The sequence below is a fragment of the Sceloporus occidentalis genome, unplaced genomic scaffold (genome assembly GCF_023333645.1).
Source record: "Sceloporus occidentalis isolate IW3139 unplaced genomic scaffold, rSceOcc1.0.p SCAF_10, whole genome shotgun sequence".
Taxonomy (NCBI): Eukaryota; Metazoa; Chordata; class Lepidosauria; order Squamata; family Phrynosomatidae; genus Sceloporus; species Sceloporus occidentalis.
The window spans coordinates 20809280-20823451 of NW_028316990.1; the positions used below are offsets into that span (position 1 = coordinate 20809280).

The 14172-nt window shown below is 44.9% G+C and overlaps 1 protein-coding gene across 1 annotated transcript in view; it reads right to left on the reverse strand.

Annotated features, from left to right (window-relative positions):
• Positions 1-776: 776 nt before the first annotated feature.
• The window catches only part of LOC149306094 (xaa-Pro dipeptidase-like), a 75662-nt gene continuing 62266 nt past the window's right edge, over positions 777-14172 (reverse strand). Inside the window, exons 12-15 of the mRNA XM_089476813.1 lie at positions 10482-10630; positions 5813-5997; positions 4755-4946; positions 777-1329 (exon numbers count right to left, since the gene is read on the reverse strand). Coding sequence (XP_089332939.1) covers positions 1174-1329; positions 4755-4946; positions 5813-5997; positions 10482-10630 — 682 coding nt within the window. The 3' untranslated portion in view covers positions 777-1173. The remainder of the gene's footprint in view (positions 1330-4754; positions 4947-5812; positions 5998-10481; positions 10631-14172) is intronic.

A 14172-nucleotide genomic window follows, 5' to 3' on the forward strand; every position in this document is an offset into this window, starting at 1 on the left:
CAGTGGTCCCCAAACTCTGCCCTTTAGGAGAGTTTGGACTTCAGCTCCCAGAATCCCAGACTATTGACCAACATGGCTGAGGCTTCTGGGAGCTGAAGTCCAAAATCACTGAAAGGGCACAGTTTGCTCTCCATTGAGGGACCAAACATCAGAAGAGTTCAGTTTTTCCAGTGATGGAAGCAGTTGGCAACAAGGTCCATGTAAGTCATTGGTTCCCAAATTTTGATTCTCCAAATGTTTTGCACTTCAACTTCCAGAAGCCCCAGCCGACTTAATCAACAGCCAGGAATTCTGGGAGCAGAAGTCCAAAACATCTGTAGGAGCAGAGTTTGGGAATCACTGATGTAAGTGAACGCATAGTTTAGCATGGGATGGTTAGTAGATCACCCTTCTGGGCATATAAGGAATTCTGTGCAGCATACAGGAATGGCTGTGTTTCCTCCCAGAATGAACACACTGCATCAAATCTCCTTAGCTAACAGATGGAAACTTGGGGGGGGGGGGGGGGGTTGGCACCAAAAGTTTGCTGCTAAGTGGCCAGGCTGGGGCCAATCATCTTCATTTTCTTGTGAGCTCACTGGAGTGTGTTGCAGACCTCAAACTTACCCCGTTCTCATCTTCAGAGCAAAAAGCCTCACACAGTATAACCATTTCAGTCCAAATGTCTTCACGGTGAAAGGACCAGACTTCGGAGTCCTGAATTGACTTCAGTGTCAAAATAGCCCAGCCCTTCCAGCAAGAGGATGCTTGAAAGAGAGAGCTCAGGGAAAGAAATGGAAGAGGGATGAAGGCTCTTCTTCGGGCAATTTTTATTTGTTTAGTCCAACAGGTTTCACCATGATTAATTCAAAGCAACCATTCATCTGCATGTGTTAGTACAACCTTAGAATATGCTGATTCCTATATTTCCTTATGATTAGTGCTTCCCAGACAGCAACTGCATCCATCCTTCAAACAGGACAGGGCTCTTTGCAAAGATAAGGTTGAGCCATGATCCGTTTCAGTCACCTGAAGTTACCATTTTTTTTCAATATAAGCCTTTGCAGTATGAATGCAGCAGAAGTCACAAAGCCTTCTTTTCCCCCCTCTTTGTAATAAAGGAAACAGCTGCTTTGCTTTAAAGGAGCATTTGTGGAAGTGGCCACACTCATGTGAGAGGGAGCCCTGGCCACTTTAGGGACCGCTGCTTTGGCTGGAGACAGAGGCAAAGGACTTGGGGTTGCCCTGGGCTTCGGCCATGAAGGCCTCGATTTCCTCCACGGTGCGTGGGACACAGGTCAGCAGCTCCATCCCGCTGGCCGTCACGGCAATGTCATCTTCAATTCGCACCTGGGGGGGAAACAGACACTTAATGTGGCTTTTTCTGTGCATCTAAATGCATCAGAGGAAATAGACTGAAGTCTAGGCCTGATACAGACAGGCCAAAATAAAGCTGCTTCGAGTCACTTTGGAGGTATGGTGTTTCAATGATACATGCGTCCTAAGAGTCCAGAAGCTGCACCAAAGCCACGCTCAAGTCCTAAGGACTGGAGTGCAGCTTTGGTGCAGCTTCCAGACTCTTAGGACACATGTATCTATTGAAACACCATACCTCCAAAGTGACCTGAAGCAGCTTTATTTTGGCCTGTCTGTATAGGGCCCTAGAAAGCTCATGCTGCCAATTTCTTTCAGTGAGTCTCAAAGGTGCTACAAGATCTCTCTACATACTGATTCCAGAGACTGACATGGCTATATCTTTGAATTTGCCAAGCTCCGTTCGTCCATTTTTAATGGAGTCTCGCCTTCAAAAAAGCGAGTCGTGGCGACGGATGCCATGCAGCTGATAGGGTTACTAAGACCTTTGAAGCCTTTCCAGTTCTCTCTGGGCGTGAATGAAAAGGCCGGGCACCGTTCTCTGCTTGGTCCTAATCTCTTGCCGCAGTTAAATATGCAGACTCAGTCATTACCCCTTATCTTATCAGAAACGTGCTAGCGAGTCTCCAAGCTGCAATAAAAGCAATTTTCGCCAAGTGCCAAATCCAAAGAAAAGGCCACCCCCCAAGTGACTCCCACCATAGAGTTGCCTTAATTGTTCCTGACCTCGGGGCAGCTGGATCTAAAAATATTGCCAATTCAACATTTGTCCTCCTTGCTTGCAAAACAGCCCATTAAATTCAAACAAAGCCAGCCACCCAGCCCCTATTAATGTGCTCAACCAGCTGTTTGCCAGATTGCCTTCTTTATTTGACATTAATTTACAGGTATGGCAGACCTGAATGGAATAAACTTTACAGAAGCAGGGCGAGAGCGGTCCAGTCCAAACCTGAACCTTCTCACCCTTTCCTGCTCAAAGTATCTATGAAACAGGGACATTATATCATTCCAAAGACAAGGCAGAACCAAGAACATACAGTGGGAAGGGAGGAAATTGCACCCTTGGCCACAACTGACCTCATTCCCTTTTTGCAGGAACCCAAATCCCAAGGATACCCCAAAATCCCTGCCTTGCCTGTTCTGGTCACCCTGCTGCAGGTGCTTTCTTCCTTTCCAGCCATAACTGGGACAACAATGCCCAGCATGCCCATAAAGATAGACTGAGTTAAGGTTTGGCCGGAGGGTGGGTAGGTGGGTAAAGGTATTAGGCTGTAGGATAAGTTAAGGGTTTGGGGGAACCTACAGATACAAGGTTTTGCGACAGCTTACAGATATTATAGACTGAATTAAGGTTTGTGGGGGGCCTACACATATTTGTAGCTGGAGGTCTCTCCTTGGGTCTCCTTTTGTAGAGATGGGATGATCTGAAGGAAAACCGGACCCATGTCTCCCAACAGCCCTGGAAAGCCCTCTGCATTTTGCGGATTTGATTAATATGTCCTCTCTAGGTATTGCTAGGTCCTCCAGCGCAACCCAGCTGGAAATTGACCATAGAGTTGCGCTGGAGGACTTAGAGGTTACTAGAGAAAATACTTGTCTAAACATTCGTAGGTCCTCCAGTGAGATTCTATGGTCAACGCCCAGCAGTTGTTAACTATAGAGTTGTGCTGCAGGACTCAGAGAGGTGTTCTCTCAGTTCAAAAACATTGCTTTTTGCAGATTTTCCACTTTCCTGGGGGTCCTGTGCCCCTAACCCCAGCAGATGCAGAGGGCCCACTGTACTCAACGCAGCTGCATTCAGCCTTTGACACAGCACAGAAATGGCTCCTTCCTTCAGGTGGACGTTGCAAAATTTGCCAGGACACAGGAGCTGTACCGAGAAGAGGAGGATGGTGTGTGACGCACGCCTCTCTTCCCCGCTCACCCCGATCTTGGTTGGTTTGCATGGACTGATAAAAGGAGCAGCACAAAGCCCAGATAACCTCTCAGACTTGCCCAGAGAATTCAGCAGCAGAAGGTAAAGTCCCACACGGCGTGATAAGATTGTATGCTCTGCATACAGGACTTGCAAAGCACTGCGAGGGCAAAGCCAAGAGTGGAGGGATGACTCAGAGCACTGGATGTTCATTAGGAAACTTCCACAGGGAACATTCGCTGGCTGACTGAGTAACTTCACCTATTTATATTCCACCCCATGTCTGGAGATCTGGGATAGAGCGATCAGTAGACTCACTCAGGACCATCCAAAAATGGTTGGGAGTACATGTCCCATCAGCCCAAGCCAATGATGGGGAACCCTGGGAGATGTCCTACAGAGTTTTTAGGACTCCTATGTCCCACCATCCCCAGCCAATGGGGTGTAATGGTGGGAGTTACAGTGCAACAACATCTGTATACTTCCCACCTCAATCTAAAGTGAGTCGGATGTAGAGGTAATACAAGCAACCCTTAAAAATTATAAATTAATACAAAACAATTCAACTATGGCTAAGAAGGCCTGGAGGAATAATTTCAGATGCGGCAAATATTTCTTCTGACCATGTTCCAGGTAAAGCATTTAAACGGGTTCCATGTGTGCCTCTTATTTCCAAAGGATGGATGTTGTCTCTGCTGCACAGGGTTGCCTTCCTCTTGAAGGAAAATGCTTAAGTCTCATAGAGGCTTCCTGATCCCTATTTTCACTGGAAGCATAAATTGCTTCTATGGCACAGAACCTTTCAAGTGACTCAGGCTGGTAGGCTATTTGTTTCCTACCTGGACAGAGATGGCCTGTCCTCAGTCAGCAATTGGCAAGAAGTATGAGCTGCTGGAACGTTTCCATTACAAAACCCAATATGGCTTTGCTTGGTGTAATGCATGAAGAACACAAATGTATTGATTTTCTGATCTGGGAGGAGAGTTTCCATTCAGTTAGTGGAACCTAGTGGCTTACAGTCTGAGCTATGATTCAACAAGGCCCTGGCGCAAATTGCACCTCAGCAATACATTCTCTAGGCGAATCCTCTCCTCTTTCTCAATCTCAGCACTATCTTTCTCCCCACTGCCCCAAATCTGCTATAGGAAGATTTGCAATATGTTCAGCAATCTGAAGATCTTCATAGCTGCAATCTGAAGATACCTCTACTGCGGAAGTCCAGTGTGATGCAGTGGTTTGAGCACTGGACTTTGACTCTAGAGACCAGGTCTGAATCTCTGCTCAGCCATGGAAACCCACTGAGTGATCTTAGGCAAGTCCCACTCTCTCAGCCTCAGAGGAAGACAAAGGCAAACCATATGATGTAAGATGAGAATAAACAACAACAACTTGTAAAACGTATGTTTGCTGCTATCTTTTCACATAAATCAAAACCCATCCTATGGTGGAAACTGATGTTAAGTTGCATTGAAGCAAGTGTACTCACTCCGCCAAAACCTCGGAAGCGCGCAAGGACGTCGTTATTGAGGAAGCATGCCTGAGCTGGGTCAGCCAGAGCCTGGTCCAAAAGGTGGTCAATGAAGTAGATGCCCGGTTCGACGGTCAACACCATGCCCTGGATGAGGACACGGGCGGTCCGCAGGCTCCGGAGGCCTGGCAGGTCAATCCGTTCCACCCCCTGGAAGAGAGCAAGGAGTACTCGGGGATTGTGTGCTTAGTCCCTGGGAGTGGATGCTTCTCTTAGTGGCACCAGTTCTTCATCTTAAGAGAAGCATTTGATAAGCCATCATGAAGAAAGGCCTCTTGGGAGAAGGGGATAACTAGGCAGAATCCTATTGTTGTCTTATGCATGCGGTGGGACATTTTTGTCCGACAACCACCATCATTTTCATTTATATCTTGTCTTTCTCCCCATAATAAGACTAACAACATATAGTGGGCCCTTGGTATCCATTAGGGTTTGGTTCCAGGACTCTCCATAGATACTACAGTCTGTGGATGTTCAAGTCCCATTATATACAATGACATAATAAAATGGTGTCTGTTATATAAAATTGCAAAATCAACATTTGCCTTTTGGAATTTATATATTTTCAAGCCACAGATGGTGGAATCCATGGATAAAAACATCAGGGGATTCAGAGGGCCAATTGTATTTAAAAACAACTCAGATTAAAAACTATACCAAAACCTGGATAAAGCATAAATATAAAAGTTAGTTAAAAACTAATTGTTAACCAAAAAAAACTCGATGATGCCTTAGGGTCGCCATAAGTTGGAAATGGCTTGATGGCAACAAACAGCAACAAACATCTGATGACGTTAGCTGCTACTTCTAGAGTCCCGGAAGGCTAGCGAAACAGCGGACAAACTCAAATAAATAGATAACCAAAACTATTAAGTGATTCAGAAGATATGGGAGACAAGAGAAATAAGACAGTACAGGCTGGATCTTTTTTAGATTATTTGGGGGGGGGGAGGGGTTGGAACGTCCATTTTGCAATCGCATAAGAAACAGCTGGTGGGTGACTTGGCCAGACTAACCTCTGGGTAGCCTCCCACATCATGGACGTCGATCCCCAGGAGGTGCCCAAGACCGTGGGGCATGAATACTGCGCCCAGATGAACCTTCACCATGTCGTCAATGTTGCCTTGGAGGATGCCAATTTTGGTGAGCTCTTCCAGATGGACCCGGTCTGCAAGACGGTGCATGTCAGGCCAAGAGACCCCTGGGAGGGAACAGAAGGCAGCCGGCTTCATTGATGGATGGCTATTAGCTGTCTTTAAAAAGCAGACTGACAGCTATTCTGCCAAGTTTACGAACATTTCAGGTTCTGGTTCTGCGCCACTGCGCATGTTCCATGCAATGCAGAGGGGCTTTTTGCCCCCCCCCATGGTTGCATGTACGCAGCAGTGCATACTTTCCTTTTCCCTGCTGAGTTGTCCCCAGCAGACCAGATGCTGAGTGGAGGTAACTGGGGCTAAGGTTTACCATCGCTCATTCCGTTTTTCCTTTTCCAGATTTGGCAGACTCCAGTGAGCGTCAGCAGAGTTTTACATTCAAGAGGCCCTCCAGATTTAAGTGAGCTTTACCCCCCTCGGTGGAGGGAACGACTTCAGGGGTGGGTAACCTTTTCTTTTTTCTTTGGAAAAATGTGTCGAAAGTTGAAGAAGGGAGGAATGCTCCCTCGGCTCAGAAGCAGCAGCAGGGCCAATAAAACATCGGTACCCTGTTTGTCACTGGAATAAAGGCCAGTAGCAAAACATGCTTCTTCTGTGCACACAGGGTAGGCACCACATCTGTTCAACATTACCATCTTACCCAAATAGACACAGCACAAGGAGGCCCACATGCCAACTTATGTCAAAGCAGATGATAACTCCCTGCCCAGCTTTGCTGGCAACGGAGCCATGCAGGACCTGAGGCAAATGGGCATTTGATACCTGGAGTCAGCACTATGTGACCCCGCTTGCAAACAAGCTAGTAAAATGTGGGCTAGACCATGCAACTGTTAAATAGATTTGTAACTGGTTGACCAACCAAACCCAAAGGATGATCAGCAATGCCTCCTGTTCTTCATCCTGTAGGGAAGTGACCAGCGGTGTGTCCAGTGGGGTTCTGTCCTGGGCCCAGGGCTATTCAACATCTTTATCAATGACTTGGATGAAGGAACAGAAGGCATACTTATCACATTTGCACATAACACCAAATTAGGAGGAATAGCTAATACCCCAGAGACTATAATAAAGTTATTGATGGGAGACCAAAGAAACGCCACCAAGCCAAGAGGGGACGAGCGTCTCCTTTCCTTCCACCGGCAATAAAAAACTTCTTTAAAGGTGCTCAGAGACAGATTCATATATTATGCTCTGAGAGACGTCAGTCTCCACACTCCTCTTTCCCCAAAGGCTAATTTTAAAGATGGGATCTAAAAAAAGGGGGACAGGAGGAAAGATGGAGAGAGAGAGTCGAGACCACAACTCATTATTTTTGCATGCAGGGAAGGAAGGAGTGTGCTGCTTTAATTACCAAAATAATTTCCTAACCCCTTTAAAACTTCTCCCCGCTTTCACCCAAGGGACGCCGGAAAAACTGTTTTGCTGCTTTGCAACTGAGCTGTTGCAGTTTCTGAAAACCAGAGGAAACCATCAGGGAAAAAGTATTATGCAATAAGGCAGGCATGGCTGGGCATTTGCTGGGGCACCCAAAGGTGCCCTCTGCCCTCTCCCACCCAATTTTCAATTTCCTTCTGGCACCAAAATGCATCAAGAATAAGACACATTTATTTATTTTTCTGGTTTCCTTGTCTCTGACTGCCTCAAAGAATTGATGTTGTTGTTATGTACACACACACACACACACACACACACACACACACACACACACACGGTTGTTGCATGCCTTCGTTTCCAACTCACAGTGACCCCATCCTGGGGTTTTCTTGACAGGATTTGTTCAGAGGAGGTTTGCCATGACTTTCCCCTGAGGCTGAGAGACTGTGACTTGCCCAAGTGGGTTTACATGGCTGCGCAAGGATTCAAACCTGGTCTCCAGAGTCAAAGTCCAACACTCCAATGCTGATTAAAACCTAAATGGAAGCCAAATCCGTGGTCCTTTGAGGATCTGCCTCTCTCTGACCCCCAACTGCCTTTGCGCAGTCCACTTCATCCCAAACTGTGACTGTGAATAAATGGCTGGTTTATTTAAAGATTTGCTCCTTCCCTCCGTCTCCCTTTAATCTAGGATCCTTGGGAAGATGGTCAGGGCACCCCACAAAAAACTGAGGTTCATAAGGAAGCTGGTCACTGGGAGGGCAGGTTTGCACAGGCTGAGTGCAGGACCCTTGGACTTTGGACCGTCCTCACACCAGACGGCTGGTGTGTGTGTGTGTGTGTGGTATGTGTGTAGAATTTGCTGATTAAGCGTCTGCTCCTTTCTTAACTGGCTGCCAAGCAAGAGATATGGCGGGAGGTCGCTGAACTGACCACTGACCTCCCCAAAGCCCAGCCACAGGGGTGGGGTGATGTCCCTTTTGGGCTTTGACGACTTTCCATTTGGTGTTAGAGAGGCCAGATGTATGAAAGCACGGGGATGGGGGCTGCGGATGAACTACAGCTCCCAGCATACCTCACTGCTGGCTCTGCTACATGGGGCTGCTGGTAACTGTAGTCCAGCCACATCTAGAGGATGGCATGAATCCCATCCTCTTTCTACAGCAATGGTTCCCGATCTTCCAGATATTTCGGACTTCAGTTCCCAGAATTCCTGACTGTTGGCCAAACTGGTTGAGGCTTTTAGAAGTTCAAACCCCAAAAAACCAAGTTTGGGAATTGCTCTAAAGTTTACACAAAGCATGGCTCTCCTGAAGCTGATGGACTGCAACTCCCAACACACCTCACATTAGCTGGGGATGCTGTGAGTTAAAGTTCAGTGACCTAGGTAGGACTGTATGATGTTTAGGGCCAAGAGTGGCAACTGTGCAACCTTCCAGTGAGGCTGGATTGCAGCTCCCAGCATACCTCACTATTGACTATGCCTGCTGGGGCGGTTACAAATAGGAGACCAACACTGTACAGTTCTCACTTGTGTGTGTCTCTCATGTCCACACACACTCATGCATGCATACATACACACGAAAGGGACTACAGAGGAAAATGGAGGTATCTTGGGTAGTATGTTGTTCTGGGGTGCTTGCATTTTTGCAATGTTTTCACACATCTGGAGGTCTTTCTGCATGACATGGGAAGCAAAGTCCCTCCGAAATCATTCTAATTTAAAAGAAATTAGAAGGGTTCAGGAAGCACTGGAGAGCCAGCATGGTGCAATGGTTTGAGTGCTGGACTAAGACTCTAGAAAACAGGGTTGATTCTTTGGTTTCGTCCATAGAAACACACTGAGTGTGTGAGTCACATACTCTCAGCCCCAGAAAAACCTGTAATAGGTTTGCCTTGAGGTTGCTATAACTAGGAAACGACTTGAAGGCACACAACTAGGGGGACCGTAAAAGTAGAATCTGATGCTGCATGGGACTGTGGGTTTTCCTATGCCCACCTATGGACTAGACCTCCTCTATGAAGGTAAAATAATACTGCCCCCCAACCCAAACAAAGCACCATTAAACAAACCCAGCTATTTCCCCCCAAGATGCCCAGCAAGTAGCTGGTAATAGTGGGAAGAAACCATCTGGATGAAAAAAAAAGCATCTAAGCACTTTTGGAAGCGCACGGTCCCTTTCTTATTTTTTATGGACATACACGCTATCCATCAGGCTGAAATCCCATTTTGCTCAAGACGTGTCCAAATGTCATGTCAGCTCAGCAGGGACCACGTTTTTTGGGGAGGGGGGCATTTGAGGTTAAAAATAAATATTGGGGGTGGAGAGAGAGTGCAACTGATGGAAAGCATACGTTTTGCCAATTTGGCTTCTCTTTCCCCGCTGCTCCCGAGAGAGCTCTTGCTAGACAAAGGGCTTTTAAATTGGCACGCAAGGAGGACAATGCGGCTTACTGGAAGATGCTGGCTTTCGCGCAACCAAATGCAATGCCAAAGGAATGAAATTAATACATCAATTAAAAGCGGGAGGCGATGGGGAAGGGGTGGGGCAATGCTTCTGCCAGCTGTTTTTGGAGGAAAGGTTGGTGGGGCAGATGCACAACTCTGAAGCAGAGGGAGAGATGCGGAGCAAGGCTGCTCCATCAGATCTCCCAAAAAACCAGCTCCACTGGGCTCCTGCTTCCCCTCTCTGCTGGTAAAGGCCTTTCTCCTTGGCTTCAAACTGGGAGAGTTGGGAAGAAGAGTCCCTTTCCCTGGCCCTCTGGAGAGACCTGCTCCATTTAGCCCTGATCTTCACTGGACTGTCTCCATTCCAGCTCTCATGACATGAACTAGGGAAGGAGCCGCCAGAGGAGTGAAATTTCCCTTCAGTCCTCAAATTGGGCACTGCAATCCCAGGAGGGGAAAGCAAGCCTGCTATGGAGGGGGAAGACTGGTGGGAAAAGGCCAACGGTGTGGCTAGGAATCAACCTGAGGGAGAGGTGGAAGTAGCCTGTACCTCTGGTTGGTCCTGACATATGGCCCACGAATGGTGTGAGTCAGGCCCAAGAGAGATGCTCTTTGGGGGGAAAAGATCAGCCTCCTGAGAGGAGGAGGAAGAGGACCAACATCTTTTCCAATTTATTATTTTTATTTTTAGGACACAAGTTGATCTTTTACCTGGCTTGACTGCCCTCAGCACAGCCCGGGAGGACTTCAGCACCGCTTCATAAATGGCCTTCTGGTCCGGAGTGAACTTCCCGTTGGCCGGAAAGGTGCAGGTGATGTCTGAGCCATAGCAGTAGTACTCCCCACCCATGTCGAATAAGCTGCAGAGGAGAAGAGTAGACTCTGACCATGCTGACGGGTCCCTAAAAATGCTAAAACACACATGCTGTGCTATGAGATTTCATGGGCAAAATCCCACCCCACAGATAATGTTATTTCAAAAAAGAAGGGAAGAATGAATTGGGATTATGGTATCATTGAGATTTGGGATATGGTGTCATAGATCTAATTCCGAGATTTCTAGCTCTGCCCTGCAAACCCATTCTTTCCTCTGGCTGAGCATGAGCCCCAGGACTCGAACGGTGTGCTTATCAAACAAGCCGAGATTAAATAAGTAGGGCAAAAGCAAGCCTTTCAATGGCCGAGGTTCACTGCAAACAGCGTCAAGCCTGCCGCCTGTTTGGAAAAAAGTCACCGGCTTTTGTCACCATTTCAGAACCAGAGGGTGCCTTGCATTTCTTTGCTAAAGCATCATCCTAGGAGTTTCGCCTCTGGATTGAGTGGTCTAGTTCTGTCATTTAAAAATGCCTGTCCCCACCAAGAACTTTGAACCACGAAGGCCAACAAATGGGTATTACAGTGGGCCCTGCACATTCACTGGGGTTAGGGGCATGGGACCCCGGTGAAAGTGGGAAAACTGCAAATAAAAACCTACTAATTATTTTACCTGCAAAAATACTTCTTTAGGAATCTGTAGGTCTTCAGTGTATCTCCACTGTCAACATCTGTCAGACATCAACTATAGATTCAAGCTGGAGGACCTACAAATGCCTAGACAAGTGTTTTCTGTAATAATCACTAGCTCCTCCAGTGCATCTCCATGGTCAGCATCTGCCAGGCAGCAACCATAGAATCACGCTGGAGGACCTACAAATACCTAGACAAGTCTTCTGTGTAATAATCTCTAGGTCCCCTGGCGCATCTCTATGATCAACTTCTGGCAGAGTTGCGTTGCAGTGTCTAGAGACCAAGCCAGGAATCAAACCCTGGTTTCCAGAGCTGCAGTCCAATGCTCAAAGCACTACACCATTAAAAACTAATTTAAGAGCAGTTACAACACGACTTAATTTGGTTTTTTTGGGGGGGAAAGGGACCTGAGCTTTTGCTATTCTACAGAGAGATAAATATCCCAAAGAAGTAGGAAAGGAAATACATTAGACCTGCAGAGTTTTCAGAGAAAGAAACCATGAAAGAAATTCCTGATAGATAAAATATATTAATTGCAATTATTAAAGAAAGGTGCTGTTTCATCTTTAACCACACAAGGGCAGCACATCCCAGCAATGCTTGAACATTTCTAAGGATTTACTTTGAATTGTCATTGTAGGGATGCAGAGATCTCACACTAAGAAGTGTTGCGTTTTTAAAATTTAAAATGTATTAAAAATTCTATATATTTCATGTGAGCCGCAGCATTATCCAATTGTTCAATGTATTTGAAATCATTTTGCACTAACTCTTTAGACGTTGCTTTGGTTTCTGGAAGGGAAGAGGTTTGGTTAAAAACAGAAAAATAAAGAAGTAAAAAAAGAAAGGAAAGATAAATGAGAAGCCTGAAACCTTTCTGTCATAATCTGTAACTTTTGCGTAGGAAGATAAGAAGCATTTAAAATCCAAAAGGAATGTGGCTAATCTGGCTCAACCTGCAATCTGGTAAATGCAGAAAATCAGACTTTAAATCTAATTTTTGGAGTATATACCAATGTTTCCTCCTATTAATTTGAGAAAGATTCCACGCAGATAAATTTTGATCTAAGGTCTAAGTATCTTTTTGTGCATGTGTAACTGAAGGCTGGTAGCTAAAACAGATGAGCTACCTTTGCAAATATTTGCTAAATAACTGCACCATTTTCTTTCAATGTTTCACTTTCTACATTATTTTTACATTTTTTAACAAAACTGATTTTATTGTATGCTACCCTGAGATCTTTTGGTATAGGTTAGGGCAGAAATATTCAAGTTAAATAAATATATTGTTATTGATGCGGTGTTTTTAAATGGTTTACTTTGGTGTTTTAATCATGCAATTACATTAATTCATACTTTTCACGTGTGCAATTTCTTGGTTGTTTATTGCAACCATTTAAATTATATTTGAAACTGCCTTGGGTCCAAACATTGCTAGTAAGAGAGGATATCAAACAAATAAAAATGTGAATAAAACTACTTTTTAAAGTGAAAGAATCCAGTACAATCACAGATAAAAGAAGCACTTAAGAGCAACAACCACAAGGAGTACCTTGGAATTAATTGCATTGTATTTCACTGATGTTTCTGAGAAAACAGCTCAGTATCAGGTGAGCAAATGGAGAAGGAACACCTATTATTTAATTTGATATCACACAAAACACTCACTTTTTGATGCGACATTGCCCCCATCTGGACTAACAAGTCTTAGCAATGCATATTATGCATATATGCACAAGAAGAAGTAGTACAAGGGAATTAAGTAGAAAGGAATTTAATGTATTTTTAGCACTGAATTTGTTTTAATTATTGTAGTAATTTAATTCTATTTTAATATACTATTTTTGTATGTTTTTAACTGTATGGTGCTTTTTAATGCTGTACGCCCCTCTGGGTCCCAGCCCTGGGAGAAGGGCAAGATGTTGTTGTTGTTGTTATTATTATTATTATTATTTTAGGGGCTGCCTGATTCCCATCTTAACCTACAGGATCTGTTAGAAAGCAGAGATATTTAACTATTTTGGAGGCGCAATGCTTGATGTTGCAACGCACTTGATATTTGCATGCTTTCAAAAAACAACACTTTGGATACATGTCATTATAAAATGGAAAATAATAACAACTTTTTTTCCTCCCACAAAATGGAAATGTATAAATAATACCTTTTGGGCTAATCAACAAAGAGTGTTGCTGATTATAGCTTTGGAGCCTTAGGATCATTTCAAGACAGACAGACAGACACACACACACACACACACACATATATATATAGAGAGAGAGATCTAAGCACAACACACACATGTTTACTAAGCTGCCTATTTTGAACCGTACCCAAATATTAATATTCTGCAAGGCTGGAATATACATTAAAAATAACGGCAACAACAGTCTGCTTTGGGCTAGAAAACCTGCCAAACGTAACTCAGACGCTGTTGAGTTTTCTCTGGAGTTTGCTCATCAAAAGGAAAGGAAAAACAACACAAGACAACAAGGCAGCCCGAAACTTTTAGGAAGAAATCCCATGCCTCACTTCTGACATGGAGCATTTCATGTGGATTTTGCAGAAATAGCCTTTAATTCAGGATTGTTGAGTTTCTTGACTCCTCTCTCAATTTAAGAAGAAGAAACTGTGACAATCCATTTCAGATTATGACAACGATCCATAATCGACCCAAACCAAAGCAGTGCTAAACAGTGTGTCACTAGATAAAAATATCAAAAGGGTCAACTCTTGGACAGGATCCAATGCTGAGTTAATGAAAAATAAATTCATCCAAGTTGTCTAGGTCCACAACAAGGAGGGCGATTTGGTTGCAAGCAGGCATGGGTTGGGACTGTATGGAAGTGGCACTGATCCAAACTGTGCAGATGTCTCTTTGCAACCTTAGTGGGAATG